This window comes from Ciconia boyciana, chromosome 8 (assembly GCF_034638445.1).
Source record: "Ciconia boyciana chromosome 8, ASM3463844v1, whole genome shotgun sequence".
NCBI classification, from domain to species: Eukaryota; Metazoa; Chordata; class Aves; order Ciconiiformes; family Ciconiidae; genus Ciconia; species Ciconia boyciana.
The window spans coordinates 14,043,059-14,070,873 of NC_132941.1; the positions used below are offsets into that span (position 1 = coordinate 14,043,059).

The following is a 27,815-nucleotide window of genomic DNA, read 5'->3' on the forward strand; positions in this document are numbered from 1 at the left end:
CAGAGAAAACAAAATGTAGGCAGAGGTGAAGGCAAGGAGCCTGGAGAGGCCACAGGAGAGAAGAAGCTACCAGAGAGATCTGCAAGGACGCAGAGAGCTGTAAAGGCACACAGGAGTTTCAGGGACACCCCTGCTCTGGCAGCGTGAGCAGGGCTCGGCCACTTTGACCCCACTAGCAGCACACACATCGTGCCTGTCTGGGAGCGGGCACACACACCTCGGCCTAAGCGCAAATCCTGTCCTTTTACTGCATTCACCCGTGCTCCAGCCGGGACCTGCCAGCCTCCCTGCCCTGTCTAACATCCACCGTGGCTCCCAAGAGGCTCTGTTAATGCGTGTAAGTGCCAGCTCTCCCTCAACCAGCACAATTGCGGCGGTGCAGGGGGACAGGAGCTGTGAGCCCGGGAGCCTTCGAGGCGCCGCACCACGAAGGCCGCCCGTGGCCGGGGCAACTGCGGAGCAGGGCCGGGCGGGAAGCAGAGGCACACAGCGCGGCCTGGAAACACGCTTCGCCCCCTCCGCGGCTCGGCTCGGCTCGGCTCGGCTCGGCTCGGCTCGGCTCGGCTGCTCCCCCCTTCGCCTTCGCCTCCCCCTCCCCCTCCAGGAGGACCCTCCTGGGTCCCTCAGGGCCCCACGCCGCCCTGTGTTTTAGGGGACGGCGGGAGCCTGCCCGCCCCGCAGAGCACAACGGGTCGCCGCTCCGACCGGCCCCCAGCTGCTCGGCCCCGGCGCCGCCCCACCGGCGCAGGCGCGGTCTCTGGCGCGGCGCCCCCGGCCGGACTACAGCTCCCGTCATGCTCGGGGGCGGCGCGCAGGCGCGGGCGGGGCGCGGGGCTGCTGGTCGCGGCTGAGGGAGCTGGGTCGCTGCCGCCGCCCGGGTGAGTGGGGAGCGGCTGCCGCGGCCGGGGGCCGGGGTCGGAGAGCGGCCGCGGCCGCTCGGGCTGAGCCGGGCGGTCCTCGCAGGGGTGTCGGGGAGGGCATGGAGGGGTGGGCGGCGGCGGGCGCAGCCCTCCGCCCGCTGCCACAGCGCGGCGGGAGCCCGGCGGGAGGGGCCGCGGCGGCGGCGGGAGGGGGAAGAAGGGGCTGGGGCGGCGCCCGCCCGCCCCGGTCCCTAGCGGCTCTCCGGGGGCCCCCCGAAGCCTCGGTTGGTTTTCCGGAGCGGGAAGGTCAGGGCTTCGTTAGTGCGGAGCTGAAGGGCGCAGGGCGGGGTTTCGTATTTGCATTGGGAAATGGGCTCTCCGGCAGCGGGGTTTTCCTGCCGCTGGCAGTTACAGGGGTTTTGTGGGCTCAGGGGCTGAGGGGAGCAGGGTGGGTGTCTGCTGGGGGCGCTCAGGTAGAGGGCGTTGGTGAGTTTTTTAGCCAGCACCCAGCTTTGCTGTGAAATCCGAAGACTTTAAAAACTTTGCCTGTAGATCTGGTTAGCATAATTCTTTCAACTTGCTATATATGCTTCCTACAACTTATAAAGTATGCAAGTGGATGACACTTAATTACGGAAGAATGCTTTTCCGGTGCACCCGTGGCTGGCGGAGCGTTTGTGCTCCGCGGCACTGACACCGGCCTTCCGCTGCCGGCAGCTCCCGGTGAGGCTGCACCGCGGCAGGGAGCCGGCCCCGAGCAAGGTGTGCGACCACGGGGAACGGCCGGGGCCCGTCTGCACGCCCGGTTCTCTGTATTTCCCGAGAATTTTGCTCCTAAGCTCTCAGTATAAGGCTCTGAAAGCTATCCGCCTGTGTCTTTGCGGGTAGGCACAAGTTGTGTTGAAAATAAGTGCTGTTCTAGAGAGGTTGCTGTATGCTTTAAATTCGCTATAATATATTGAACGTATCCTCAAGACTAACGTTTTGCTACTGTGTCAGGTGTACAGAGCTTGAAAGATAGACTGTGATGTAGGGGAGAACCTGAAATGGGCTAGTACTCAGAAGTTTTCCCCAAGCAATGTAATGTGAATAAAGTGAATTTCTTTTGCTGTCCCGTTCTAGGATTGTAAGGTTCACTGCTTTTCTGTAATGGATACAAATATCTGAATGTTTCTATAAACATTCAATAGCTTGCATCTGATGTTTCTTTTTGACTGAAAAGCCTGTGGGCAGTTCCTCCAGGAGGAGATACTGTGTATCAATGTCTATGGGCGGTACATCTCTATTGAAGAAAATCCAGGTATTGTCCGAAAAAAAAATGATGTCAAAACATCCCTCATCCTGGCTGGTCAGTAACTCCAACGCAGTGGTGATGCCCTGTGTGTTGGGAGAGGGAATGGACAGCTGGAGTGGCGACTTCTGCTGGGGGAACTTCTCGGGGTGGGCGGTACCTGTGGTAACTGGGATTTTTAGCTTATCCCAGCCTTGTATTTATTTGTGGTCATAACACCTGCCCTGCAGCTAGTTTGATAAGCACGCCTGGAAGTATCATGGAGATGGATGTGCTGAAATGCCACCTCCTGTGCTGCAGAGGCTGCTGCTTCTGTGCCCTGCACAGCTTGCCGAATGCACGCTTCAGGGCTCCTGGCTCTGTCGCCTCTGCTATTGCCTCGGCTGGATGGGTACATCCATACAGCCCTGCAGTGTGGGTGACTAGTTTTCAAGAACAGGCACACAGGAGTAAGTTTTTATGGGACAATGCCAACCTAGCAGCTTAGCCATCACGTGGAGCACCCTGCCTGCAAGATAGCTGTGTCCTAGTTCTGTCTATACAGGACATACAAAAGAGCAAAGTGGGCTTTGTCTGGTTCCAGATGCCCTCTGATACAGAGGAGGAGCTGGCAGGAACTGGAAATACAGGTGTTTTCCAATTTCCTTCATCATGGAAGAATCTTCGTGGTCTGTGTAGTTACTCAGCAGTAGCTGTCTGTCTGACTCCACTCCCTGGGTCGCTGTATGGACAAATGTGAAGTTGGGGAAGCTCTGCTTGCCATCTATAAAACTCGGTAAATTGTTTCTTTGAACAGAATGAAGCCTTGGTCTTGTTTTTAGCCCAGAATAGCTATTCCTTACTGCCTGGAAAACACAATTTGCCCTGACAAAAAGCATAGGCAAAGATGAGCTGCCACCTGCTGGCTCCATAAAGCTTTGGGCTAGGGAATGTCTGCTGGTTCCCTGGGCAGGAGGACCTGGTTCGTGTACCCGACCCCAGGCAGGAGATTTGGAAGGCTCAGGTGGGCTCTTGAGAGCTTTCTGCTAAAAAAAAGCAGCACTGGGCTCTTCAGCAAAGGTATTGTGAGGTGTTAAAAAACCATCCTAAGGAACTTGCTGGGGTTATGGTAATATTTATATTTACTTATTTTTATCCTAGCTTTGGTAAATAAAAATTGCTCTTTCAAGTGCAGCACATTTTTCATAAACAGTTCTGTATAATCTTGCACACTGGAAAATAAAATTGTTGCCATCCTAGGGGTTCCCTGGGGAAATGCTCAGATTAGGCTCCTCCAAGCAGCTGGGATGGTTTGGGGCCCTGACTGGTGCAGGAATGCCGACAGCCCTCTGGACCCCCCTGCTCCCGGCTGGGTTCACCCAGAGGCTGGGTGGAACGAGGCTCAGAAGGAACAAATGAGATTAAAGTGAACTCTGTGAACGTGCTGGCCAAAACCAGCTCGGTTTGTTTTTTATGATGTCACTTCTATTTTAAAATCCAAGTTACAGAAACCATTTGCAGTGGACTTTAACAAGACTGTAGTTTCCTGTGGGCAAGATATTTCTAAAGAGTTACTCCTGTTAGGGTCCCAAGAAATTGTGTTCTTAAGTATAATAGAAATTTCTGGGGGGATGAATTTTTGAAAGAAAATTGGAAGCTAGCTTTTTTTTTTTTTAGAATCTTGTGGCTTTTAAAAATACACTTTCAGATAGAAGAAAACAAAAATATTTTAACTTGTAGTTAAGAGGTGTGTGAAGGTTGCTTGACAGTCTTTCAGGGAATGATTCAGGTAATTATAAAATGGCCTAAAGTAAAGTTACTGCTCTCTTCTAATTTCTATAGTTGTTTGTTGATTTCTCCAGTGAAGGAATAATGCCAAGATTTTTGTCTTTGTGATGTCCAACAGAGTATCTTCATTTATGATTTTTCAACTTCACTTCTGCTTAATAAACAGAGAATTGAAATTTGATTGATTGGAAGTGATGGCTTTGTTTCCATTTCCCCAAATGTTTCTTATGCAACTATGAAGTTGCTAGAGTGAAGAACTTAGTTTACCTTATAGTTATATATCTGAAAAAAGAATACTAGCCCTTTTGACTTTTAAGGTATGTAATGTTTTCATGGTAAAGCTAAGAAGGATACTTAGAAGAAAACTAGCTCTGCTCATCAAAAAAGTGCAAAGTATTTGCAAAGCCAAAATCGGTGGTTACAGTTTTGCCTACGATTTTGCAGTAAGATGTGCCACAAATATTCACAGTCTAAATAACTGCTCCTTCTAAAAACTTTTAATTTGTTACACATGTATCTTTCCTTAAGCTGCACTGCTACAGTGAGTGATGGAAAGCAAATAGAGTACCAGATGTGTTTAATGGGAGGTGAAGGGGCTTGTTTGATTAGATCAGGGCTTCAGCTGGCCTTTATGCCCTTTTTAGGCAATGAGAATTCCTGACACCATGTTTTAAAACCTGATTTTTAGCACATTATATACGAGTGTCATATGTGCTGTGGTTTCTTTTGTAGGGAATGTTTCTGAAAGTCGTTACCAAGCAGTCTCTATGTAGTAAAGACATGCTAATCAGTGCTACCATCAGAACTTTTTAAAGGTGTCTCAAGTTAAGTATGCTTTCATATTTTAAATAATACTTTTGATTGATAGGTATTAGAAAATGTGTCCAAAACACTTTAAATTTAAATTTGCCAGGCCACAAGTGATGCTCTTCCTCTTGCTGAAGTAAAGACTCAGTTACAGATATAGTGGGTTTTTTTGCTCTGCTGCTTTATTTTTTACTTTTTTTGTGTGTGTAAACACTGTAGCTCAGGATTTGAAATGGCTACTTTGATCATATTATAAAAACAAGTGAGGCTAAGGGCTATGACCTGAACATTAATTAACGTATTATAAAGGATGAGTAGTTTTCCAATGTAAAACATACCAATGCAGTAAATAAAAGGTAATTAATTCTGGGTGACAGCATTTTACAGCGATTCATGGAGAGGAAATATAGCCTACATGAATGTAATGTATGGTTATGCAGTGCTACTCCCCTGCATAAGGGGAACATTATTCTGCAGTATGCTAACTATTTTGGTCCTTATAATTACCCATTAAAACTACACCTTTTAATGCAAAAGGAGATGCAGAAATGTGGGAAATAGTAGCATGTTGATGTCGGATTTGGAAGGTGCAGCCTGGTCACAGACAGTGCTGTGTAATTGGCTGCAGGAAATGTTTTTCTCTTATGATAGTGTGTAATGGCTTAAACTGTAAGGAAGGGGAAAACATTAAGGCTCTAGGAATGAGAAGTTTGCATGCAGATTGTGTGGCATCTGCTGCAGCTATCTGCTAATTGTCCTTCAGCTGTTATGCACCTGGAGAAACAAATACCATGAGACTATGAAAACTCTTGGAGGTGGCACACTAGACCATAGAGATGCTCCTTTGGTTACTTTTGGAACACGGCTTTGAAAAACATAGGCGTGCTACCCTCTGCATTTTCTGCAGCCATTAAACTCTGATGTTCTCACCTCTGTGGCCTCTTGCAAAAGGTCCAAGCTCTTCCAACATGATTGGTTTTAGTTCAGAGGAAGTCATACGCTGTTCTTTTGACGTAATTTACCATGAAATTGAGAATTCCTCCTGGTTTTTGTTATGTTCGAGAGAACTTTACCTAAGTTGGTAGTTCAGCTTTAGACTTATGTCCTATTGATATCAACTGTGGTTTACAAGTAAGCTCTAGTGTTTATATCAGTAATATTTTTTAAAAGCAGACATCCTGAAAATAGCTGTAAATATATTCTTCGTTCAGGTGTAGACGTTGGTAAGAACTGAAAATTTACCATTCTTGCAAAGGCAATTGTTAAAACCAGATGTACTTTACAGGTAAACTTGACTGAATGGTGTGGATGAGCCTTTATCTGCTCATGTCTGTTCATTGTGTCTGAATTAAAATATCACCCTATGTCACTGTGACGGCCAGGGAGACCTTTCTTGATGTAAACAACTGAGGTGAAGGAATCCTCTAAGCAGGATTCCATGGTATAGTATGTATATACAGCCCTTCTTTTTCTTTTACTTAAGAGGCAATAGCTTTAAATTGATCTGTTTTTGAAGTACAGTGTAAGTGCAGGTTTGAAGTAATGCAGTTAGTGTATGTGGTGTGAGCATCTGAACTGGAATGTGGGCTATTAGAGAACAAATAATGTTTGCTATATGTCTGATCTCTGTGTTGAGTGATCTCTATGAAGTGTGATCTCTATGAAGCTGAGAAAGGGGTTAGGGAGGCTAATGAGCCTGAATGCATGGATCTAACTTTTGCTCCCCAAATACATTACGGACACTCTTGGTCACTTACAGAGAGTCATTCAAGTTACCTTTTTTGTGTGCGTGGTCAACTTGAAGCAAGAATTTGACTGAACAAAAGGAGAATCCCAGAACTTCTTACAGAAAAATGAGAGAAACCAACTTGTCGGCTTCAACAATGTCATGATTAACTGTTTGTTTTTTCCAAGACAAATGCTTAAAAATTGTGACTGTTACAAAAAGGTTCCCTGTGTTCTCCTTGTCCGTGAGAAGTACTTTATAGACTGTACATCTTTTGAAGGACCCCAGTTTCCTCTAAATATAATATTTAGTGAGCAGTTATGCAGTCTGTTCTGTGGGGTTTTTTTGGTGGGGTTTTTTTTTTTGTTGTAGGATTGACTGGAGCACTGTAGTTAGGAGCTGTATTCCCTAAGCCTTTCATCAAGGTATTTTAATTTTCCTCAGACAGAACAGAATGTTACTTCAATGGTAGTGCTGTAATTAACTCAGAGGCAAACTTCCTTTGTTCCCTCTGTAGGTAATACGCAGGGATATGAGTCAGTAATAACCAATTAACCTGTTTGTAGTTAAGTTCTCCTTTACTGGCCTCAAACAGCAGCAGCAACAATAAATGTAAAGTATCTTATACTCTTCTTTGGACTGCAGTATCTGTAAAAACCAATGGCATTGAGCTGGACTCACAAATACTAGGTACAATTGGTATCTCCTTCCTCCCACCCCCCAGCCTGCCCTGCTCTGTGGGAATTATGGCCTTGGAGCTCTCATAGAGAAAACTGGGTACTGGCATTCATCTGAAAATATGTATAGCTTAGTTATTGATGGAACTGGGCATGGCAGGATGGGATTCTTGTCAGTGAAGAAGCAAGGTGTAGACAGCTTCCAAGTGTTTGTTGTGTGTCATAGAATAACAAATAGATATGAATACTGGATGAAAAACTCTCCTTTCAGAGATGCACTTGGACATTGAAGATGCTTTGTAGTTGGGATATTTACCTCACCTATGGTTATTTCTTTTTAAAACTTTTTTTTTATAGAGCTGCTTAAGGATAAGACTTGGGTTTTGAAGTGTTTGAGCAACTTGCTACTGCCCAAGTCATGACACTCCCATTTCGAAAGGACTTGGACAAGTACAAAGATCTCGACGAGGATGAAATTCTTGGCAAACTTTCAGAAGAAGAACTGAAACAACTGGAAACTGTTTTGGATGATCTTGACCCTGAGGTAGGTATTAGCCAAGAGAAGGCTTTTTTCACTTGTTCAGAAACTAGTCTGAAATAAATTGAGACTCTTTTTTTACTTTAACAATATACTTTTGGACAGAGGTTTTTCCTAGTCTGCTAATGATCTTATTTACAGATATATATGTGTATATAATGTTTCAACTGTTTATTTCCTGTTTGCAATGTGAATGCAGCTGCAGTAGAGGAAAATGGAAGAAAGGATTGTCAGGAGGAACTTTCTGGGATTTATTTATAAATAAAAATTGCTATTAGTCATGTTCTTGAAAAGAAAGTTTATTTAGAAAAGCTTGTTTAACTTTCCTGTTTCCAGTGTTGTCTGGTAAACAACCCTTCTGCATCCATTATTACTTTGTTGCTTCTGCCGTTGGAGTTTGATGGGAGAGGTGGGGTGCTAACCTCTTCTAAAGATTGCTGGTGCTGTATCTGGTAGCCTGTATCTATTCCTGTCCTCGTTCTGACTTTGCAAAGAGGAGGCAAATAATTACGTGGCTCCTGAATTATTATGTCAGCATGGGGTATTGAATAAGGAATATTTTATCCTTCTGTTATAAAGAGCTGAGTTATGTCCTCTACTGATACTGCAGCTAATGTTAGAGTAATGTAAGACTTGTGTTTTCACCTCCTGATTATCTGTTCTTGCTTTAATAGGACCAGGATTAAGTTTAATCTTGATGCTCAGGTGTCACTTAAGAATAGTACGATCACCTATTTTGTTGCACTGCAAGATATTATTGATATTTTAATTGGCTTTATAGACATTTTAACAGAGGAGAACTGGCAAAATGATTGGTTGTCTTTTATGATAGTCTGAATTTCTATACATTCTGTTCTTTCCATGGTAATATCCTCCATTTTTTATGGTTTGTTTTTTTTTTTTCTTTAGCTGAAATATGTTGATGATAGCAAAAAAACACCCCACCTTGATTCAGGTCAAAAGTAGAAACACTCTGTGTTAAATGCCAGAAAATAGTATAGGCAGTTGTCTTAAAGACTTAGAAAGACATGGATGTAAGTGATGGAGGAAACAGTCTTCTCACTGAATGTCTAAACTGTGAATAGCTGAGTTTTATTTACTACTACTCATTTAAACTGTTCATTCTAGAAAAGAAATGCAAAGTAACTAGCAAGTCTAGTGCTGGGAGCTACTGTACTTAAAGAATTGCTTCAGTCCTATTCAGAGTCCAGTGTGCTCTATTTTTAATTATATTCTTTGTATCTAAAGAATAGATTACCTTGAGTCCTCCCCTGCCCCCAAAAAAGGAAGTTGGCAAGGAATCATAGATTGCCTAAAAAGGATGATGTATCAGGTTTGAACCTTGGGGAGAGGGAGATGGAAGAGGGAAATGAAACTGAATAGGTGTTCACTCGGACTTTATAAGCTGTACTTGTTTGCTCCATTTTGTTTTGCAGAACGCACTTCTGCCTGCAGGCTTCCGACAGAAAGACCAGACTGCTAAAAAGGCTTCAGGTCCCTTCGACAGGGAACGACTTCTTGCATATTTGGAGAAGCAGGCTCTTGAGCACAAAGACAGGGAAGACTATGTGCCTTTTACAAGAGAAAAGAAAGGTAACACCACCCTTTCCGGTGTAGGTGGTTATGAAATCTCTGGAGTGGACTAGCCAGAACTACTGTGAACCAAAGTTTATTGAAGCACTGGCAGCTCTAATGCTTTTTAACTCACGGCGTTTCCAAATGAGTGCTACTGTGCAGAGGCGGGATGCTTCCTGTTCAAGCATTTTGTGGTGCTGGGGCTGGTGTGCTGTTTGCATGTAGCACAGGAAGGAAATAAGACTCAAAGATTTTAAGTTCTGATGGGGATAGTATTCTCAAAGTAAGAGCTACCCCTGATTTATGTCAATAATAACAAATGCTGTGGTTGTGCCTGTGGCTTATGCCCTGTGGCACTGAGTATAGACAGTAACATTCGTAATGCTACATTGAATTTAAAAAATAGCAGTAGAATGATGTCGTGGTAGATACATAGTAATGTTCAAAGACGTTGCAGGTAGACAAGGCCAGGCAAGTGGTGTATGCAATCATGTTGTCTTTCTAGTATCCTTACTGAGAGGTTTAATAAGATTGCGTAGTTAGTATTAAATAATTACATAGTTAACATCGCAAGAAGCTTTGAAATCTGGCAGTGGTTTGTGGTCTAAAAACCATGGAAACATTGACCCAATGAGTGGACACATTATTAAAGCCTGGGATTTTAAGTCTTTGTTTTGGATCTAGTCTTCTTGTTGACTTGATGGGAAGCATTTTCCTTTTCAGGAGAAAATTAAAAAAGAATGTGCATCTTAAATAAATCTATTCCTATAGTATTTATTTTTTTCCCACAAAACCAAGAGTTCCCAAATTTGTTGTGCCTTACTAAGCACTATTGGTAGGGACAGAAACTCCCAGTCCTCTGCTGGGCACATAAGTGTAGGAGGAGGCTTTTAGCTGTTGCCACAGTGTTTGTGTACTGCTTGTGAATCCTAGCTTGTCTGAACCTTCCCCAGCAGCAGGGCAGATCTGCTGCAGTAAGACTTCAGTAAATTGTTTTATAAGTTGTATTCCAGCTGCCAAGATGAACAGACTCCTCTCTTAAGGGCTTGAAACCTTTTAATTCTACTTAATTCTCTGATGTGAATCATTGCTTATTTCAGTCTTGAGTCTTCATTCATCTACTGAGTTTGTATATATGATGGTGATTGTGGTGTATATTTGATGAAAATTTTGTAGGGGGTATTTGCATTTTCTCTGCCTGTACCAGATAGCTGTTACTTGACAATGTTGGTCTCTTTTTCTTTTCCTTGAAGTAATAGAAAGATTGTGACTTTATAATGTGCTGCACTGTGTATGATGTACTACTACCGTAATACACTGTGTTTTGCCTTATTTGTGTAGTTTAACACCACTTTTGTTGAGATACGATAACTGTGACACTCCTTTGCTGACAGAATGGGAGTTTGCTGACTGAATCTGTAAGAGTAACTAAGCTAAGGATAATGCAATGTATTGAATGTAGAAGGTAGTCAAAGGTACTTAAAGCAGCAGTACCCTTATGGTGCCTCCACTGCTGGCAAGTACCTGTTGATCCCGTGTTTGTCTGTGTAGTGTGCTGCTGCTTCCTCCCCTGTTCTGCTTGTTGCCTGACGTATTTGCTAGTATAGGTTGGAGACAGCCTAATGGCTTAATGTGATTGAATTCAAATATATTCAGGCCTCGTAGCTGGTTTGGGGAATCCCTTGCAGCCCGGCTAGCTTGTACACCACTCCTTCAGGATGTGAGGCTGGGCATGGAGGATTTGCTCTAGTTAGTACTTCTTTTCCTACTGAGTACTAGTGCTTCATTCAGATAGGTGGTTCTTTAAAGTCAGCTTATGTATACATGCACACGGCAAAACTATTTGTTTGGGTAGATAAAATCTGTGAGAATCACGTAGAAAAACAGAATAGTCCAGCTGGAACACAGATCTTGATTAAGAAAGATCAAATGTCATTTCCTTTATGTAATAAAGTATTACTAAATAGCAGTCTGTCTGGATGTTGTAATATGTCATACCAGTTTAGTTAGTAAAATTTCCTGTATCTTAAAAAAAGAGTTGCTACTTAATAACTTTTTCTACCATTTATTTTAGTACTATAGAAGAGGAGAAAATAATATGAAAAATGAAATGTAGCTTCCTTTCATCAAAACTAAAAATGCAGAAACAAATGTTCAGTATGGACATTCATGCTCTGTTAAATGGGTGGAAGGAGGCAAGAAGGCTAAGCTCATTTTTGTAGTAGGTGAGGGATAATCTTTTCTTTTCCCCTCATGAAAATGTTATGGTTCAGCTTTGACTTGCTGCCATGTTTGTGGCCATTTTGCACAAAAATGGCAAACCTATGTAACTTAATCTTTTAAATGAAGAAATCATGACTTTTATCTAGATGTAAAACTTGGAAAGGGAGTGGAGCAAAACTTAATGCTTGTGTGGGATGTTTTTTATCTAGAGGGAGCTCTTATCCTAATGTGCTTTTCTTTTAATATTAAAAAACCCAAACAAATTACTAACCTGGCTTATAATTTTTCTCTTTGGCTAGATAAATGTATTATGGAGAAATGCTAAAAAATTGTGGAATAGGCGTAGGTGAAAATCTTCCTTGATTATCCTGTTAATTCAGAAGAAAATTGACAATCGTAACCATCAGATCTAGAGGTTTTGGGGGGGAGAGATGGATTGGAGTTGCAGCTATTTTCTTGGTGCCATTTTTGTGGGTCAGGCTTTGCTAAAATATTTCTGTGTGCCTAGCTGATCTCATTGCTCTGACTTGGTCTCATTATTCATTTCATGGAGTAAGAAGGAGAAAATCTATCCTTCTTTCTCTTTCCTTTTCCTATTTTAGTAGAACTGATGTCCTGTGTGGCGATTTGGCCTGCAGGTTTATCAAAGCAGCTTACCCTGGCTTTAAGATCCTGCCTTGCTACTGATTCTGATAACCTTGTTTCCCTACCACAGTGTAAAGGAAAATCCTCTCTTCCAGTTGTCCTAAGTACCCCATTTTGGGGTAACATATTATTAAAACAATGTTGCATCTCTTTCACTGATAGATGACGTGATTTTGCCAAATTTTTGGAACATTTTTTTGCTGTGTGCTGTGAAATGTGGAAGATCTGAAATCATGTAGTGTCCTGATGTAGTGAGATGAACAGCGCTAAAGAAATGTGAAGCTTAACAATCCCTAAACTATATTCTATTGCATTTTTCCAGTGCCTGATTTTGTTTCTAAAAGCATCCTTAAAAACATACTTTGTTTTTAAACACGATCTAATGACCTAAGTCACATTCTGTTCCAATTAAGTGTTGAACCATACAGTAAAAACCACTGTTCAAGAGATTCATGAGAGCAATGTGGTAGTACTTTTAACAAAACTAGCTTTGTCTCAATCTGTGTACGTAAGTATGTCATAAAGATTTTAGAAGAAATACTGCAAGGAGAAGGATCTCTTATCTAAACAGTGAAGCGAGGCTTCAGTGCTGGAGTCTGTTGCCCTTAAGTATGTTCCACGCATCTGACCAAGTCTGACCAACACTCCTCACTTCTCTTGGAACAGCGAAAGATGAGAATTATTGCACCTGAGCTAAAAACATATCTAATGTCAGTAATGTACTTTGTGCTGTATAGTGCAAGGCATTAGTAAATTATTATGTAAACGAAGCTTTGCATTTCTAGCCTTTGCATTCTCCTAATCACGGCTTTCTCTTCCAACTCTCCCTCTGCATTTGTGCTGGGGTATGTTTGTTCTGTGTAGATTTGCATTTCATGTAACTTCTGCTTTAATTCGGGGGGGGGGGGTTGTTTGTTTGTTTTCTCCTGCTCTATTACTCAGAAAATAGGCTCAAACTAGTCACCTGGCTAGAGCTCTTTTGGTGCTGCCCTGCTCAGTTGTTGCTCTAGATCACCATATGCTTCTGTTGCAGGAGGATTTGGGATGCTGCGTTCTCTGTTTGCCTTTCAATCACTGGTCTTTAAAGGAAGCATGTTACGTGTTGTAAAATGAAGCTAATATCCTGTAGGAGTTTTGGAGAAACAACTTGTCGAATTGACATTCTCCATACAAGATGACTAGAACAAAATAACATGTGATACTCTAGCCTTAATGTAAAACAGTTTTCTAACTCACTGCTATGTGCTCTGTAATCAGATAATGCATAACAGGACTGTTTCTACAGTAAGACATTGAGGAAGTCACTTGTAAGTTGAATTTAAAAAATTAGTATTAAATTGTGCTTACAAGTGAATTGATGAACCTAAGTCTGTCACGTGGTAACAATTGGTGATTGATTGAATTGTGGATTATATCAATTTCTGGATTGATGAAGCTCTAAGGAACGTAAGATGTAAGGAATATATCACATGTTGGTTGCTCCTTTTCACGAAGTCACTGATGAGATGAGCTTGTATTCGGTTGTCCTCAGGTGACACTTGATTCCTCTTCTGCAAACAGAGTACTGCAAAGTGGATTTCAGACTTTCTTCTGATCTGCAAGTCGTGGCTGCTTGCTGCCTACTAGCATGAGGGTAGGACTGCGGGATATGTGAGAATAGTACCAGCAATATGCAGTGCATGGCCACATTGAACAGACCTGACTTCTGCAAGATTTTCAGTCCTACCTTAGATACTGTGAGTCTGTGTATGAAATGTCCAGAGCACTTCAACAGACATCATCCAATGTTTCTGCCTTTTGAGCAATGCAATTGTGTGGAACTTGGAACTGAAAGTTCATTCTGTAGCAAAGAAAGCCTGTGAATTAATCCTGGGATGCGTATAATTTAACATGTTAGCTAAAGGCATAGAAGACCTGAATATCTAATTATTACAGAAATGATGTGAACATCTCTGAAATTTGCCTCCTCATGTTGCATTGCTTAATCTTTGCAGTATCCTGGTTGGCTGAAGAGGAGGATGTCATGTTCCTTCAAATCAAATCCCTGCTATTTGGAAATGTTCCACTTGAGGTTGAGGGCTGAGAAAGCTATTCATCTCATGGGCTGCACAGATGTGTAGTCTTGGTTTTTTTGTGGTTTTGTTGTTTTTTGTTGTTTGTTTTTTTTTTTAAAGCTTACATTAGTAAGGGGGGAAGGGAATTGCCAAACTGTCTTGGCAGCAGGCCTTGAGTTAGATCATTGTCCCTAGAGCCACAGGGGTCTTACTCTTTTTGAAGTAAGTTTGTTACTAGAAGTGGGGAGTGGGGAAGGACTTGCTTTTGTATGTGCATTCTAAACCTCTGAACTCTGGGCTAGTATGAGATGAAGCCAATGAATAAGAGATTATATACACAAGGGTGTGACCTGTTTTATAACAAAACCTGCTCCTGACCCAGTTCATGTGACTGGAGTTGGCTGCAATGAACATTTCTGGAGGGGCGTGGCTTAACATTTTTGCTTTAATAAAAACTGAATATACTTTTTTTTTTTTAGGTTATCTTAAGAGTCAGGCATGTATGGATAAATTTAGCCTTACTCTTAGGAAGCAAATGTTTAGAAGCAGAAGTTCCTAACCTATGAATTTAAGAATTACTTAAAGTAACATCAGGAAAAGTAGTTCTTTTTTGTGGGTACCGTGTGATGAACCAGGCAGGAGGCTGATCTAGGTTGAAATACATTTTTACAAAGTTGCTTTTAATTGAGATCAGTTTCCTTCTCCCACTCACTGCCTGCTGCGCTCATGCTGCAAAAACGATGACATGAACGAAGGCTCAGGTGCTCAAATAGCACTTTCCTTCTCTTCTCCTTCCTTGTACTCAGAAATCCTCACTTCTTTTACTATTCTGTATTACTGAGGGAAAACAATGCAAACATAGCTAATGAAAGGCTTTAGATCACGTGTAGGCTGTTCAGAGTGTTTAATGGGTTAATGAAAACCTCGTCAAACATTCTCATATCTCTTCTGAAAATTACAATTTAAGTTGAAAGTTATTCTCTCCTCAGTAGGTGATGCTGATAAAATAAAATGGGAGTAGAAATGTACTGTATCAATTATATCAAAATCTTAAACATTTACTACCTAAGCCTTCAATTTATGAAGATTTTCTTTTAATCCTGAATCACTGCATAGTTTCTTTTGCACTGTCGATCAAACCTGAGGTATGGGTGGTAACGCATGTCAGCTGCTTTCAGCTACTGTTTGTAGTCAGTACAGTTATGTAAGGAGATTTATCTTCTGCTTCTAAATATGGATAATGACCATTTACACAACTTTACAAAGAGATAGCAACCCAGGAACAAAACTACTGTGTTGCTAGCAACAGATCTTGGTCATCAGACTGTGTTGTCAGAGAAAAACCTGATACACTTCTTTGTAATCTGTGCTAGTGGTAATGCATTAAGTTCCATAAAAAGAAAATGAACCACAAACTATTGTAATCTAGGATGGGAATTTGGAGAGAGAGGAAAGGTGGATGGATTTTGTTATGCCCTTGTGTGCTGTGGGACACAGGAGCTGACTTCAGGCATTGCTTCCCACAAGTGGTGAAAGCAAAATCCCACTTTGTTGGAATTTCCCAGAAATAAAACTGAAACATCCCTGTAAAGCTTCTTGTCACTGGGAGGTATTTAAAAATGCTAAACTTAGTCTTAGTCCAAACATGTAATGAGATACACTTGTATGCAGTATGCAGAAAAAAAAATCTTGGGCTTCTGGCTTCTGCCCAGCTGGTCTGATTCTGGTGCATGGTGGGTCGTCATTGTGTAATTGGGATTAGCTAGTATGATTTGTGTAAATGTTTTTTAGCCATGAATATGGAACAGGGTGTGTTCTTGAATTAGCACTGAGTCTTCACAGGAAGATTATCGGCACTGCTTCCTACCCCAGGAAATAACTAAAGGAAGTTGGAAACCCTTTCACACAGCTCTGTGTGCTGGTAGCTCAGGCAACTTGGAAAGTTTGAAAAATTTTGAATAACTGTTAAGATTAGATTCACAGTTTTCTAGTTGTGAATTACTTCTATCAAATGGATCAGCTTTGTTCTCTCATACGGTACTGGAGCTTTTATTTACCATGTTAATTGGTCCTGAACCAAAGTACCCCTTACCTCTCCTGGGTTCTTACGCAGTGGTAGACGACTTTGTTCTGAAAGGCCAATTCTAAATCATTAAAATCTGAACTGTTTTCAGAATAACTGTTAGAATAGCTTTCTCATATTCTGATTTCTTACCCTAACTTTTCAACTGAAGATATATGCAGGAATTATGCTAACCACACAGACCTCTATTTATAATGCAAGTCTCCTAAAATAACTTTTCCCATTACCCATCTGTAATGACTAAAAAGTTGGTGCAGAACATGATATTACTACTGCTCCTTTTCCCATTGAATCTTCTGTGACCTTTCTAAGTATTATTTTACAAAATAGTGTAATTGGCAGAGAAATCTATTATCTTGTTTTGTGCTGTTCACAAACCATGGTTTTCTCAAGCAGCTCAGGCATCCCCTTTTTTACTTCAAAATTAAGTTAACATCTGAAATCAGAAATATCGTGTATGTTGTAAAACTGCAGTGAATACTGAGGTCTGTAATTTCAGATTATTTTTTGATATTCTATTTCTCTGACACATTCAGATTACAGTTCTGCCTGGGTCCCTTTCTCCCTTGAGAGGATATCAGTCATTGTTCTCTAGCGATACTAAATTTTCCTTACAGGCTCTTTTTCTAGGCTGTTTAAAATGTCCAATGGAGGCTTATATTTTACTTTCTAATACTTAGGAGAAACAATAAGACTGGAGTCATGATACAGACTCCTGACAGTTTGGAATAAGTAATGTTATATTCCTGCTTATGCTCTTTCCTCACTCTGACTTTCAAGAACAAACAGAAGAAACCTCATTCCTTTGTTGTCCTTCATGCTCTTCTCAGGATTTACTAAATGTAATATGTATTTCTTAAGTACAGAACAGTTTAAAGATAGGTAGGTATATAATACAAAGTAACATCAGACTTTTCATTTTCTTTACTCCAGGGAAAGTATTTATCCCCAAGCAAAAGCCTGTACAGTCTTACACAGAAGAAAAATTCTCTTTGGATCCAGAACTGGAGGAAGCCTTGACCAGTGCCACAGACACAGAATTAGGTGACCTTGCAGGTTAGTTTTTTTTGAAGTATGAATGGGCTGATGCGTATTTAGACAAGAAAGATCTGTAATTAATGTGGTAGTGTATTTGTTACCTGAAATGTGACTATAGGAAGTTGCAGTTATGATAGAAACTAGAACATGTTATATGCCAGTTTGGTTGTCATGTATCATCTTTATTGATTTGTGGTAATTTATAGGAAGGTAGATTATTTTGGCCTGCATAAGATACCTGATTTTCAAACTCAAAACCTTTAAGTTCATTCCTCAGACTGGCTGGTTTTTGTTGTGTACACTACCACTTTTTCTTGCATGTAAGAATGTGTTGCTATGTGCCTGTATTCTGAAAGCTTCAGTCAAGAATTTTGTGACTGAACTGCACTTTTAACTTTGATGCTTGAGCCTGGTGAGGTCAAATCTTTCTAAGATGTGAAAGCCAACTAAAAAGTCTATAATTAATTAAATTTTTTTTCTACTTTTCTTTAAATTATTAAGAGGTAGAATGGCTTATTGTACTGATAATGGTGTTTTATAAACATCAGTTGTTATTATTTAAAGGAACTCTGCATCTGAGCTGAATTATTCAGGAACAGTAAAATTGGTTTTCTGCTTTTTCTTTTTCTCCTTTTACAGCTATACTGGGAATGTCCAACTTGATAACAAACAATCAGTTCTGTGATGTAGTAGGAAGCAGTAACGGGATTGACAAAGACAGCTTCTCAAGTAAGTGTGTATGGAAGTGCTAGATAAATGCATTCTTTGTACTGCACACAGTTACTACAGCATTAACTATTTTCTGTTGCACTAGCATTCTTTATAGACTATTCAGTCTTGAATTGGAAATGTGCATGTCTAACATTGCTAATTGAGTTCTGGCAAGAGTGGAATTAAAATATATCTATGTACACTAAAATCTATTCTGCAGTTAATTCACTTTGGGGGGGATAAAAGTAGGCATAAACATGCATTTGTGTGTGTTGGTTTTTAGGTTTCATGTTTGTGTTTGTAATTCAACTCCTATGTGCTTTCTGAAAAAAGCTGGTGTGCAAGAAAAGCAGAAAGTCTGTGAGGACCTTTGGAAAAGAACTGAACTTTATGAAAATATGGTCAGGAGAGGATGGTATGCTTTTTGGGTGGGGGAGAGATGTAAAGACTGATGAAATGATCTTTAAATACAGTAAATATTTAGTATATGTATCATTTATTCATAGTGAATGTATGTGACCTGTTTGATTACAATTAAATGCCTTTTCAGATATAGTAAAAGGTGAAAAAATGTTGCCTGTTTTTGATGAACCGCCAAATCCCACAAATGTGGAGGAGACACTGCAGAGGATTAAAGATAATGATTCCCGTCTTGTTGAAGTTAATCTAAATAACATTAAGGTAATTACCTGAAGTCTGCAGTAAATATGCTGCTTTTTCTCTGCAGAAGTCACTGTAAGCTGTAAAACTCTACAAGAGAGCATGATAGCCTTATTTTAAGTACAGCAGCCTTTCTGCTAAATGTTGCAGTGTATGTAATCTCAGAAACCTGTAACTAAACCAGTAAGCCATCTTGGTTTCTTTTGCCAAAAGTGTATTTAAAAAGTCTTAGATTTTCTTACTGCCAGCCCAGATTTCTATTGCTGCCAAGTGGGCGACAGTTCCAGCAGATCACCATCGTGGAGTTAACTACCACTTTGAATCCTTTGTCCTTGATGAAGCAATGTGCTCTCAGTTACTGCTATTGTAAACAAAGTGATATTTGTACCTGGCACCCTTCTGATTCTTGTACAAAAGAGCTGTTGGCAGTTAGGGCAGCTTCTGCTCATAAGTGTAACAATTGTGTTTTTAAACATGACTAAAACGTTTGTGTATTTGTGTGAAAGAAAACAGAACTATAGCAGTCCTGACTTACAGTGCAGACAGCAGTGACAGGCTGCAAGCTGCAGCCTTGCGAGCAGCCTAGCCTATTTGTTGCCCTTACTAAAGAAAGAAAATAAAATACATGATTTAAGAATATTGTACAATAAAGAAACGCTAGCCAAAATAAATGCCTAAAAAGGCAACGGAACAAAATTTCTGATATAATAAACTAAGAAATTTGCTACCTTAATTATCTTAAAATTATTCCTTTTAAGCTTGGTTGCTACTACACTGTAAAACTTATCAAACTGTAAATTGGCAAATTCTGGAATTATTCTTAATATAACACAGAGAATGAAATGCTAATGGTTTCACCAGTTTAAAGCTCTAAATCTTTTTATATTTGTGAGAGGTTAATTTGATGCTGATAGCCAAATGTTCAGTTCATGTAAATTTTGCTCAGTAACAGTTCCAAGTCAGCTAATTATTTTTTAACACTTCTATTGTGGCAATGGCATCAATGAAGTAAAGATTACTTTGCTTTATAGAACTGGTGACTCTAATAGCCATTGCGTCTTACATGCAGCTTTGCTACACATGTAGGCCTTTACTTTGAGACTGCTGGAGACCAGTGATAGTTATTACAGTACATTTTGCTGTAAAGACAATAAGATCATGGAATAAGTTGTGATAAACTTTGTGTATCTTGAGAGTGAAATGCTATTTTTAATTCAAGAACATACCAATTCCAACGCTGAAAGAATTTGCAAAAGCCTTAGAAACCAACACATATGTGAAGAATTTCAGCCTTGCAGCCACCCGAAGCAATGATCCTGTTGCTGTTGTAAGTACTCTTGCTAACATTCTTAAGTGGGGTGCAAGGCAAGTTAGGATGGAAAGACAACGGTAAGGGATTGAATTTAATCCTGTTTAAATATTTAGGGATGAAAATTATTAAATTCCATTACACTGTAAAGTATGTTTTATTTAACAAACCTTTGTTGTATCAAAGTTGGTAAATTATTACTAGTTGACTAATATGCAGCAATGCATCCGATGTATGAGATGAATTAGAATTTTTTTTCCAATCCCTTCCCCCTGATTTTTCATTTTGCTAACCTCCTTCCTTTTTTCTTTCTTTCCTAATTGTTTAGTTCCTGATGTTCATTCCACGAGCCAACAGTATATTCAAAATTAACTTTAAAAGAAGCATGTTTGAGGACTGAAAAAGCTCATAATCTTTTTCAACTAACTAGAGTTTTAGTTGAAGAAAGTTGTAAAATACCTGTTTCTCTGGTCTCCCTGCTACCAAAGATTGGCTTAAAGCATTGGCATATAAAGCATAATATTAGTCAAGGTATTTAGTTTGACACAATTGAAACTTAAGTATTTATCATTTGGTCCTGTTTTTCCTATGTTGAATCAAAAGCAGTACCTTATTTATTTGCAAATAAAGAGGTAAGAAAACAGAACTAACTGTTTTGCCAGGACAATCCTTTGCATTTGTTTTAATTTCTAATTAGAAAGAAAACTGGTTTGAAAGACTCCATTAAATGAACAAATGAACATTTGAAAGCTTTTTTTTGGGGGGGTCAATTAAGAAGTTCCTTTTCAGTAGAACAGAAACATTTCTAATAAAGCAAGCCTTTATAGATTTTTCTCAGGTGTGGTTTTGCTGGGTTTTTTTTGCATTGTGACTTGGTACAAAAAAATGTAAAGGTTATGATTTTTATGATAGTCAACCTGAGCAGTTACCTATTCTTGTTTTCTTATTTTCTCAGAAATAATATCAGGTATATGCCATTTCTATAAGAGTGCTTTTAGCTACATGCTGGTACTGTGCTTAGAGCTTTGAATTCTATCTCTTCCTCCCAAATCTGTAGACACAAGCATTTTGAAAGTCAGATCTCCTGTTTACAAATTAACCATATCTAATTCTCCGTTCAGTTGACTAACGCCCTTTCTTCAGCCTTTACTTAGCAGCTTGCATTACTCACTGTATGCTGTGAAGGCTTACAAAATGGAATTGGTCCAATATGCTAATTTCAGACAATTTATATTCTGTGTAGCTTTTTAGTTTGTAACAAGAGAAAGACAGGCCTTTTCTTGACTAAATACTATGAAAAAAGGGAATGTAGATAATGCCTGGTTGAAGACTCCCTTCAGTCTCAAATAATAAGTGAGAACTTGCGAAGTTACATGATGCATCTGTGAACTTGTTGTTCCTATTGAACTAGTTAGTGGAAATGGTTATCACTGTGTCCTATGATGTACTGTAGCAAAATTCAAAAGTTTAATGATGTTTTCTTGTATTCAAAGGCTCTTGCAGATATGCTGAGACTAAACACAAAATTAAAAAGTTTAAACATAGAATCAAACTTCATCACTGGAGTTGGAATTTTGGCACTGGTCGATGCACTGAAAGACAATGAAACATTGACAGAGATCAAAATTGATAATCAGGTAAGCGAGATGGTGGTAATACCATAATTAAAATCAGACTATCCTAGTTGACTGAATATTTTTAGAAGACAGCTTGTGGTAAACTTCCCAAAATATTTTACTTAACCCCATGAATGATTGTCCTTAAGATTCTCAGAAGCATCCAGTTGAAGTTGATTCCTGGTCAATTCTGTGCTTGCTTGTGCTCTAAAGTGCACAAACGTTATTTTATGACCTTCTACCTTTTAGATTAATCAAAATGAAGCTAAGTGTTATTGACTAATATGATGAAAGTATTCTGATCTGTTTTAGGGTGAATACACGTAAGCTCTGTTGTCTTTTTATTTTGACAGAGGCAGCAGCTGGGCACAGTTGCAGAAGTAGAAATTGCCAAGATGCTTGAAGAAAACACCAAGATCCTCAAATTTGGATACCATTTCACACAACAGGGACCTCGAGCCAGGGCAGCTGCAGCTATCACAAAAAATAATGATTTGGGTAAGACCTGTCAGTAGAGAGTGACTATTAAATGAATGTGTGTGTGGCACAGGTTTTAAAGGTATCTGGTTTTTCTGCTTTTCTGTTGACATAACCAGGATAGCAAAATATGAGTAGATCAGTTTCAGGTTTCTCCTGTGCTTTACTCCTACTCTTCTGTTGCTGCTTGATGTTCTCCTTTTCTTTTGTTGCAGATTGTTCAGGTGTATGAGCTGAGGATTTTTAGCATCGTCTAGAACAAGAACATTCAAATTCCACATGAGTTGTGGCTAAGGCAGGGAAAATAATAGTTTTTATCAGTTTTATTCAGATAAGAGTAATTGTTTCTTTAAAAGCAGTACTTGAAAGTAATAGTGCAGGATACTCTCTTCAGTGCCAGTACACCCAGTCTCATTTGGATTGCTTGAGCAAGGAAACTGAATGTACTGTCATGTGCAGAGGCTGGGACTGGGTCATCTCTTCCCCTATGGTTCTGTTCATTCACAAGTACCTTCCTTGCCTCCCTTAAAGGTAGCTGGTAGCAGCGGCATCTTTATTTGCTGCAGTAAGTTTTGTTGGAGCTCATCTGCTAGAATCCTAATGAAATGGACCAGCAGAAAATTGGTTAATAACATAGCATATACAAACAATTTCCATTCACAATAATGTCAAATACTTGAAGCTCTCAACTACAACAAGATAATGTGGTCCTTCTATTTAAATGGAATTACATTTTTAAACTCAATTTAATGAAACTTTTTTGATTTAGATGCTTTGTGGTAAGGATTACCCATCTCATCAGCGTGAAAACGGGCCAGGCAGTTTAGTAGTAGTAGTAGTTCAGGAATACATTAGAGGGAACGACATAGGAAATTGGAATTTGTTTTAAAGATCAGCTTCCCCTCTGAGTAAAGTTTAAAGTGGAGGAAAAGAGCTCTGAAAGAGATGGAGGAGGAGTAACAGAATAGAGCATAGAGAGAGAAGAAAGGCACTCAGACACTGCATAACTGTTTCTTAAAATAGATTCTAAATGAGTTATTCTTATTTTTTCGTCATAACGCTTCAGGTGTGTCTCTACTTTCTTTTAAGGTTTCTCTTTTCACTAGTTCTCACTTTAGTGTTTTGGCTGCTGGAAATCTATGTTGCTATTGATATCTTGCCTTTTTTTTCTTTGCTTTCTTAGTCTGGAGTATGCGAGTAAAAGTTTCTGCAAATACCTTTTCATCTCTCCAGCCCTGAAGCTACAGAGACAGGTTACTCTGAATACCCAGTTGGGTATTGAGCACTGAAAACTGAGATGTTCAAAGTCTCTCATTTCTGTCTCTGCACGTTTCTTCTAAAAAATAGTCTACATCTTCTTTCTCCCTTGTTTACACTGTGTTGTACTACTTCCCTTTTCTTTGTCTGAAACTGTGTACATGTTGCTTTTAACTGCATGATTGGAGAAGTCTAAGGTTGGAAACTCTTCCATCTGTTCTTGCGATTTGATGAAAGCAGGTATGCATAACTTCTGTCACTGATGAAAACGATTTGGATTCAAAAGGAGAGAAGTCTGTGGGTTACTCTCAAATGAGCAATACATTGGCTTTGTAAAGAGTAAAATTCTAGTGTGAGTCTATTCTGATGGTTTCTTTAGACTACATCCAAAGCATTTCTTGAGACAGGAAGAGGGAGGGGAGACAAAACAGCTTTCCCTCTGTTATTTTGATCTGAAGGTAAAGAAGATCAACTCACATTCCAAATATCTGTAAAACTATATAATTTCCAATGAGTGGATTTGAGAACAGAATCACTTTCTTCTTACATAGATGTGCTTGCTCCACTTTTTTAAACAAAAGGGAGATGGCTTATGTAATTTCTAAGACCCTTAGCCTCAATTGTTATGTCTGCACAGAGAAGGAAAACACAATTTGATAGGGGAAAAATAAAATATCAGTAAAAAATACTACAAATATTGAGCAAAACTCCAGTCATTCAGTCAATCTTGCATATTCTTAAGTCTAAACAGCATGTGAGCTTTTAGTGATTTTATTCACAAATTTTTGTTGCTCTTGTATTTTCTGATAATTGAGTGTTTTTTCTTAATAAATTGAATGTTTTAGGCTATTGAATGTAACTTTTTTTTGCAAAGTGTATAAATCATATTAGATATACTGTGAAACTCTCTTGTACTGTTTCTTTTGAAGCCATGTAAACTTAATTCTTCACCACTAGAAAACTGCAATATAAAAAAAGAGTACTGTCTAAATCTGCTTACCAAACATAAAATGATTAATGTTTCCCACAAGTCTCCTCACAAATATTTGAAGCTGTTCATGAATAACACAATAAGCACTGCTAAAGCGTAAGCCTAAAATGACAGATAATACGAAGTGTTAATTACCTTAAGTTGTACTATGCGAAATCTTTTTTTTTTGCTCTCTTGTTACAGTTCGCAAGAGAAGGGTTGAAGGAGACAACTAGCAGATCTTGTCAAAACTGTGTGGAGATTTCAAGGGTCCTCAAGGCACGCTCATCACCGTGGGCTTTGGCAATCTGGGACTACATTTACCTGGGTTAGAAGGGAAAAGACTGGAAACCCCATTCCTTTTAAAGCAAAGCTATATTAATCTGCTGGTATGCATCACATTTTTCAGATTGAGACACAGTAACTGCATCAGTCTCTGTATCATAGGTTTTGATTGTTTTTTTAAGAACTTTTTTGTATTTCAAGACTTCGGCTGTGCTTTCTACTAAAATGTAATTGCAAATCAATGGTATAATTGTCTGTAGTCAAAGAATAGGACATTCAAGATCATTGGGCAGATAATGACCCAATTGAAATGTTTGTTAGAAAATCTGGGGGTGCTTATTTACGTGGAGGGGTGTGTATATTCTTGAAAACAATGCGTTAGTGATAAGGGATTCTTCACACAACAGTTGGACTCATTGTGTAGAGCTGTTCAGCCTTGTTCATATGCACTGAAGAGAAATCTTTCACAGCTATCTTATTTGTAATTCTACTTTTTTATTTTTTATTAGTTCTTGATACTGTGATTAAGTTTAAAGACATCCCTTTAAACCAAACTAGAATAAATTGGCTAAGGACTTCTCCCAAGAGATTTGAGGGACTAATAAAGAAGTGGAAGCCTTGCAAAAAAAAAAAAAGTAGGAGCCTTGGAAAATGACAATTTTTCTATTACACCTAAATCCTTAAAGTATTTTTCAAAAGGTCCCATAACTGTATCTTGCTCTGTATCTAAACTGGATATGTTTTTAGACTGATTTCATGTGTTCATCAGCATTATTTCATTTATATTCTTTAAAAATCCTTATCTAGATTCATAAATACCAATTTTTTTAGAAGTAGTGGACATGCATTTCTTAAACTCTGCATAATTCTGTACAGGAAAAGCAGCCTTAACTGTAAAACCACTGTCCTAAGTTGCTGGCAAATGGGAAAAAAAAAAAGGGTTTTTCCAAGCTGTTGTATTAAGCTATTAGTACTTCATATAAATCTACCATTTTTTAATAAAGCAATGAAGTAACACTTTTAAGAAAGGATTTTTCTATTCTACTTATGTCTTGATGTTGAAACACTACATAAGACATGCAGAAATTAACCAATATGCAGTGTCAAATCTGTATGGCATAGTGACTATTAAAGTATTTGAAGTTCTATATCTAAGCAAAGTAATAAGGCAACAAGAATCACTTCAACTTCTGTACATAGTCACAGTAGACTTATTTGAAATAATATTAAAATCTAGAGGCTTTTTGGTGTAGGTCTGTTTGGACCGTACTGTACTAGTTTGCTCAACGTTGTCATGAGATCATAAACTCACAAAAATGTTCTAAAGGACTGCTTGGCTATATTTATAGCAACAGAGAATTCAACTGACAACTGTTTTCATCAAAGGATCATAATATGGTGAGCATTTTATGTACAGAAAACATATTGGACTGAGATTTTTACATCAAGCTGTATATACTATAAAAATTTAACAGAGTAACTCTCTGACACTGTGCCCACGTTGTAATTTGCTGCAAATCTTGTTTTGGATCTCTAAAGACAGACTTTATTCCGGAGGTGACTTTGAATTTTACTGCAAGTGTACAGAGAATTTTAAACTATAGTGCCTTCAATGAGGATGTATATAACTAGTTTATACTTGTGGAAGAACATTTTTTTTCCTATTTCAAAAACAGCCTTTTATTATAATTACAAATAAATGTGTGCTCTGGAAAGCAAGTTGGTATTAATTCTGTTAAAGCCAAAGACTATACATACTATAACTTCAAAACAACTAAAAGTGATCTGACTAGTAATAAAAAGCACTTCTTTTGGTTTAGGCTTTTGTGAATTTTCAAAAACTTTTTAGATTTTGAAATTTAAGTTCTTATATAGTATGCATAAAGGCACAAGTTAAGTGTCTTTTTATAGACAGTGCTGTATAAACATGGCCAAAGCATGTCATGTGCTGAGTTGCCTAAAGCTGTACTTTACTTTTTATTTGCTAGGCACCATAATCATTTTGTGTCAAAAAACAGGCTGTAATGTCTTCCTTCATTTGTTGAAGGGCTGCATGTTCATGGAATCTGTTCATGTATTGTGATTCTATGACGATTTATTTTATCATTATCTAACAAGATTAGGCAGTTATCTTCTACTCGAAGGTGAAGGAGAAAAATGAAAGGCTGGATTATGGAAATGATAGCTCAAATCCCTTCCTTACTTTATTAAATCAAGTGTAGCTGCTTAATGATTTATATTCCAATCAAAGGCAGGGGCTTTCAAGCTGCAACTCTCAGGTGTCCTGTCACAGATGATAGTAGTGGACCTTAATAATTGGGTTAGCTCTGTAGACAGCAGCTTACTATTTGACTGCTTGTTGGCACTTCCAGGACAGATATCTGACAGGGGGGGCATAGAAAACCAGGGTTGTTTTCAACCAGAAGGGTTTGGCCCTCCTAATTGTTGCAAGACATTTGGCATGGTGTATGGAACAGTTACAACAATCACTTTTGTGCCTACAATGTGTATCCTTTTTGGAATAAATGAAGGAATTCAGTCTGTAGCCAGGAATCATAAACAGTCTCAACAAGCAAAGTGAACGCTGATGTAATGCTATCAAGTGTAGTGAGATCTTGTGTATGACTTCATTATTTTTAAGTGCAAAAGTGGTATTACTTGGATAACCAGCTACCATACACACAAGTCTCTTTTTCCAAAAGAGGTGATACTTTTTTCTTCTTGATTCTTTTTCAGACTTAATGCAGAAGTCAAATGACCACATATGTTGATTCTGTTGGTTCCAAGCTAAGCATGGAAACATAGCCTATATTCCAAAGCAATTATCTATTTACTGTTGTATTTTAAGGAAATAGCCTCATTCTCTCTACAGCTTGAGTAATACTGTTTGTAAGCTACAAACGAGCAAGTGTTCAATTTAAATTTCCATTGAGGAAACATGAATTGAGTGTTTTAGCATATCAGCACTATATGCTGTCAGATTGTAAACCAGTAAAAGTTTTGGATTATTAAAGTACTGTATTCTTCTTCTGGTTTTGGAGGTTGGTTTGTTTGTTTGTTTTAAATAGTACACTGACTTGCTTACATGTGTTTATGTCAAACCATTACTTTTTCTTCCCTAGTAGGAAGTGAGTGACCAAATGGCACTTCTGGAAGTAAAGTTCTTGCAGAACTTGATTTTCACACAGCAGGCAGCAGGAAGATGTGTAAGAACCTGTAAGATGAGTGACAGCATATTGTCATGCC

At 39.1% G+C, this 27,815-nt stretch overlaps 1 protein-coding gene across 1 annotated transcript; it reads left to right on the plus strand.

Moving 5' to 3' along the window:
- Positions 1–774: 774 nt before the first annotated feature.
- Positions 775–27,595, plus strand: LOC140655518 (tropomodulin-3-like). The gene is made up of 10 exons (XM_072870187.1): positions 775–878; positions 7,486–7,672; positions 9,103–9,259; positions 17,180–17,302; positions 17,924–18,013; positions 18,546–18,676; positions 19,875–19,982; positions 21,458–21,601; positions 21,934–22,078; positions 24,489–27,595. Exons 2-10 carry the CDS (start codon positions 7,547–7,549, stop codon positions 24,518–24,520), a joined length of 1,056 nt encoding a protein of 351 aa, XP_072726288.1. The 5' UTR covers positions 775–878; positions 7,486–7,546; the 3' UTR covers positions 24,521–27,595.
- Positions 27,596–27,815: the final 220 nt, after the last annotated feature.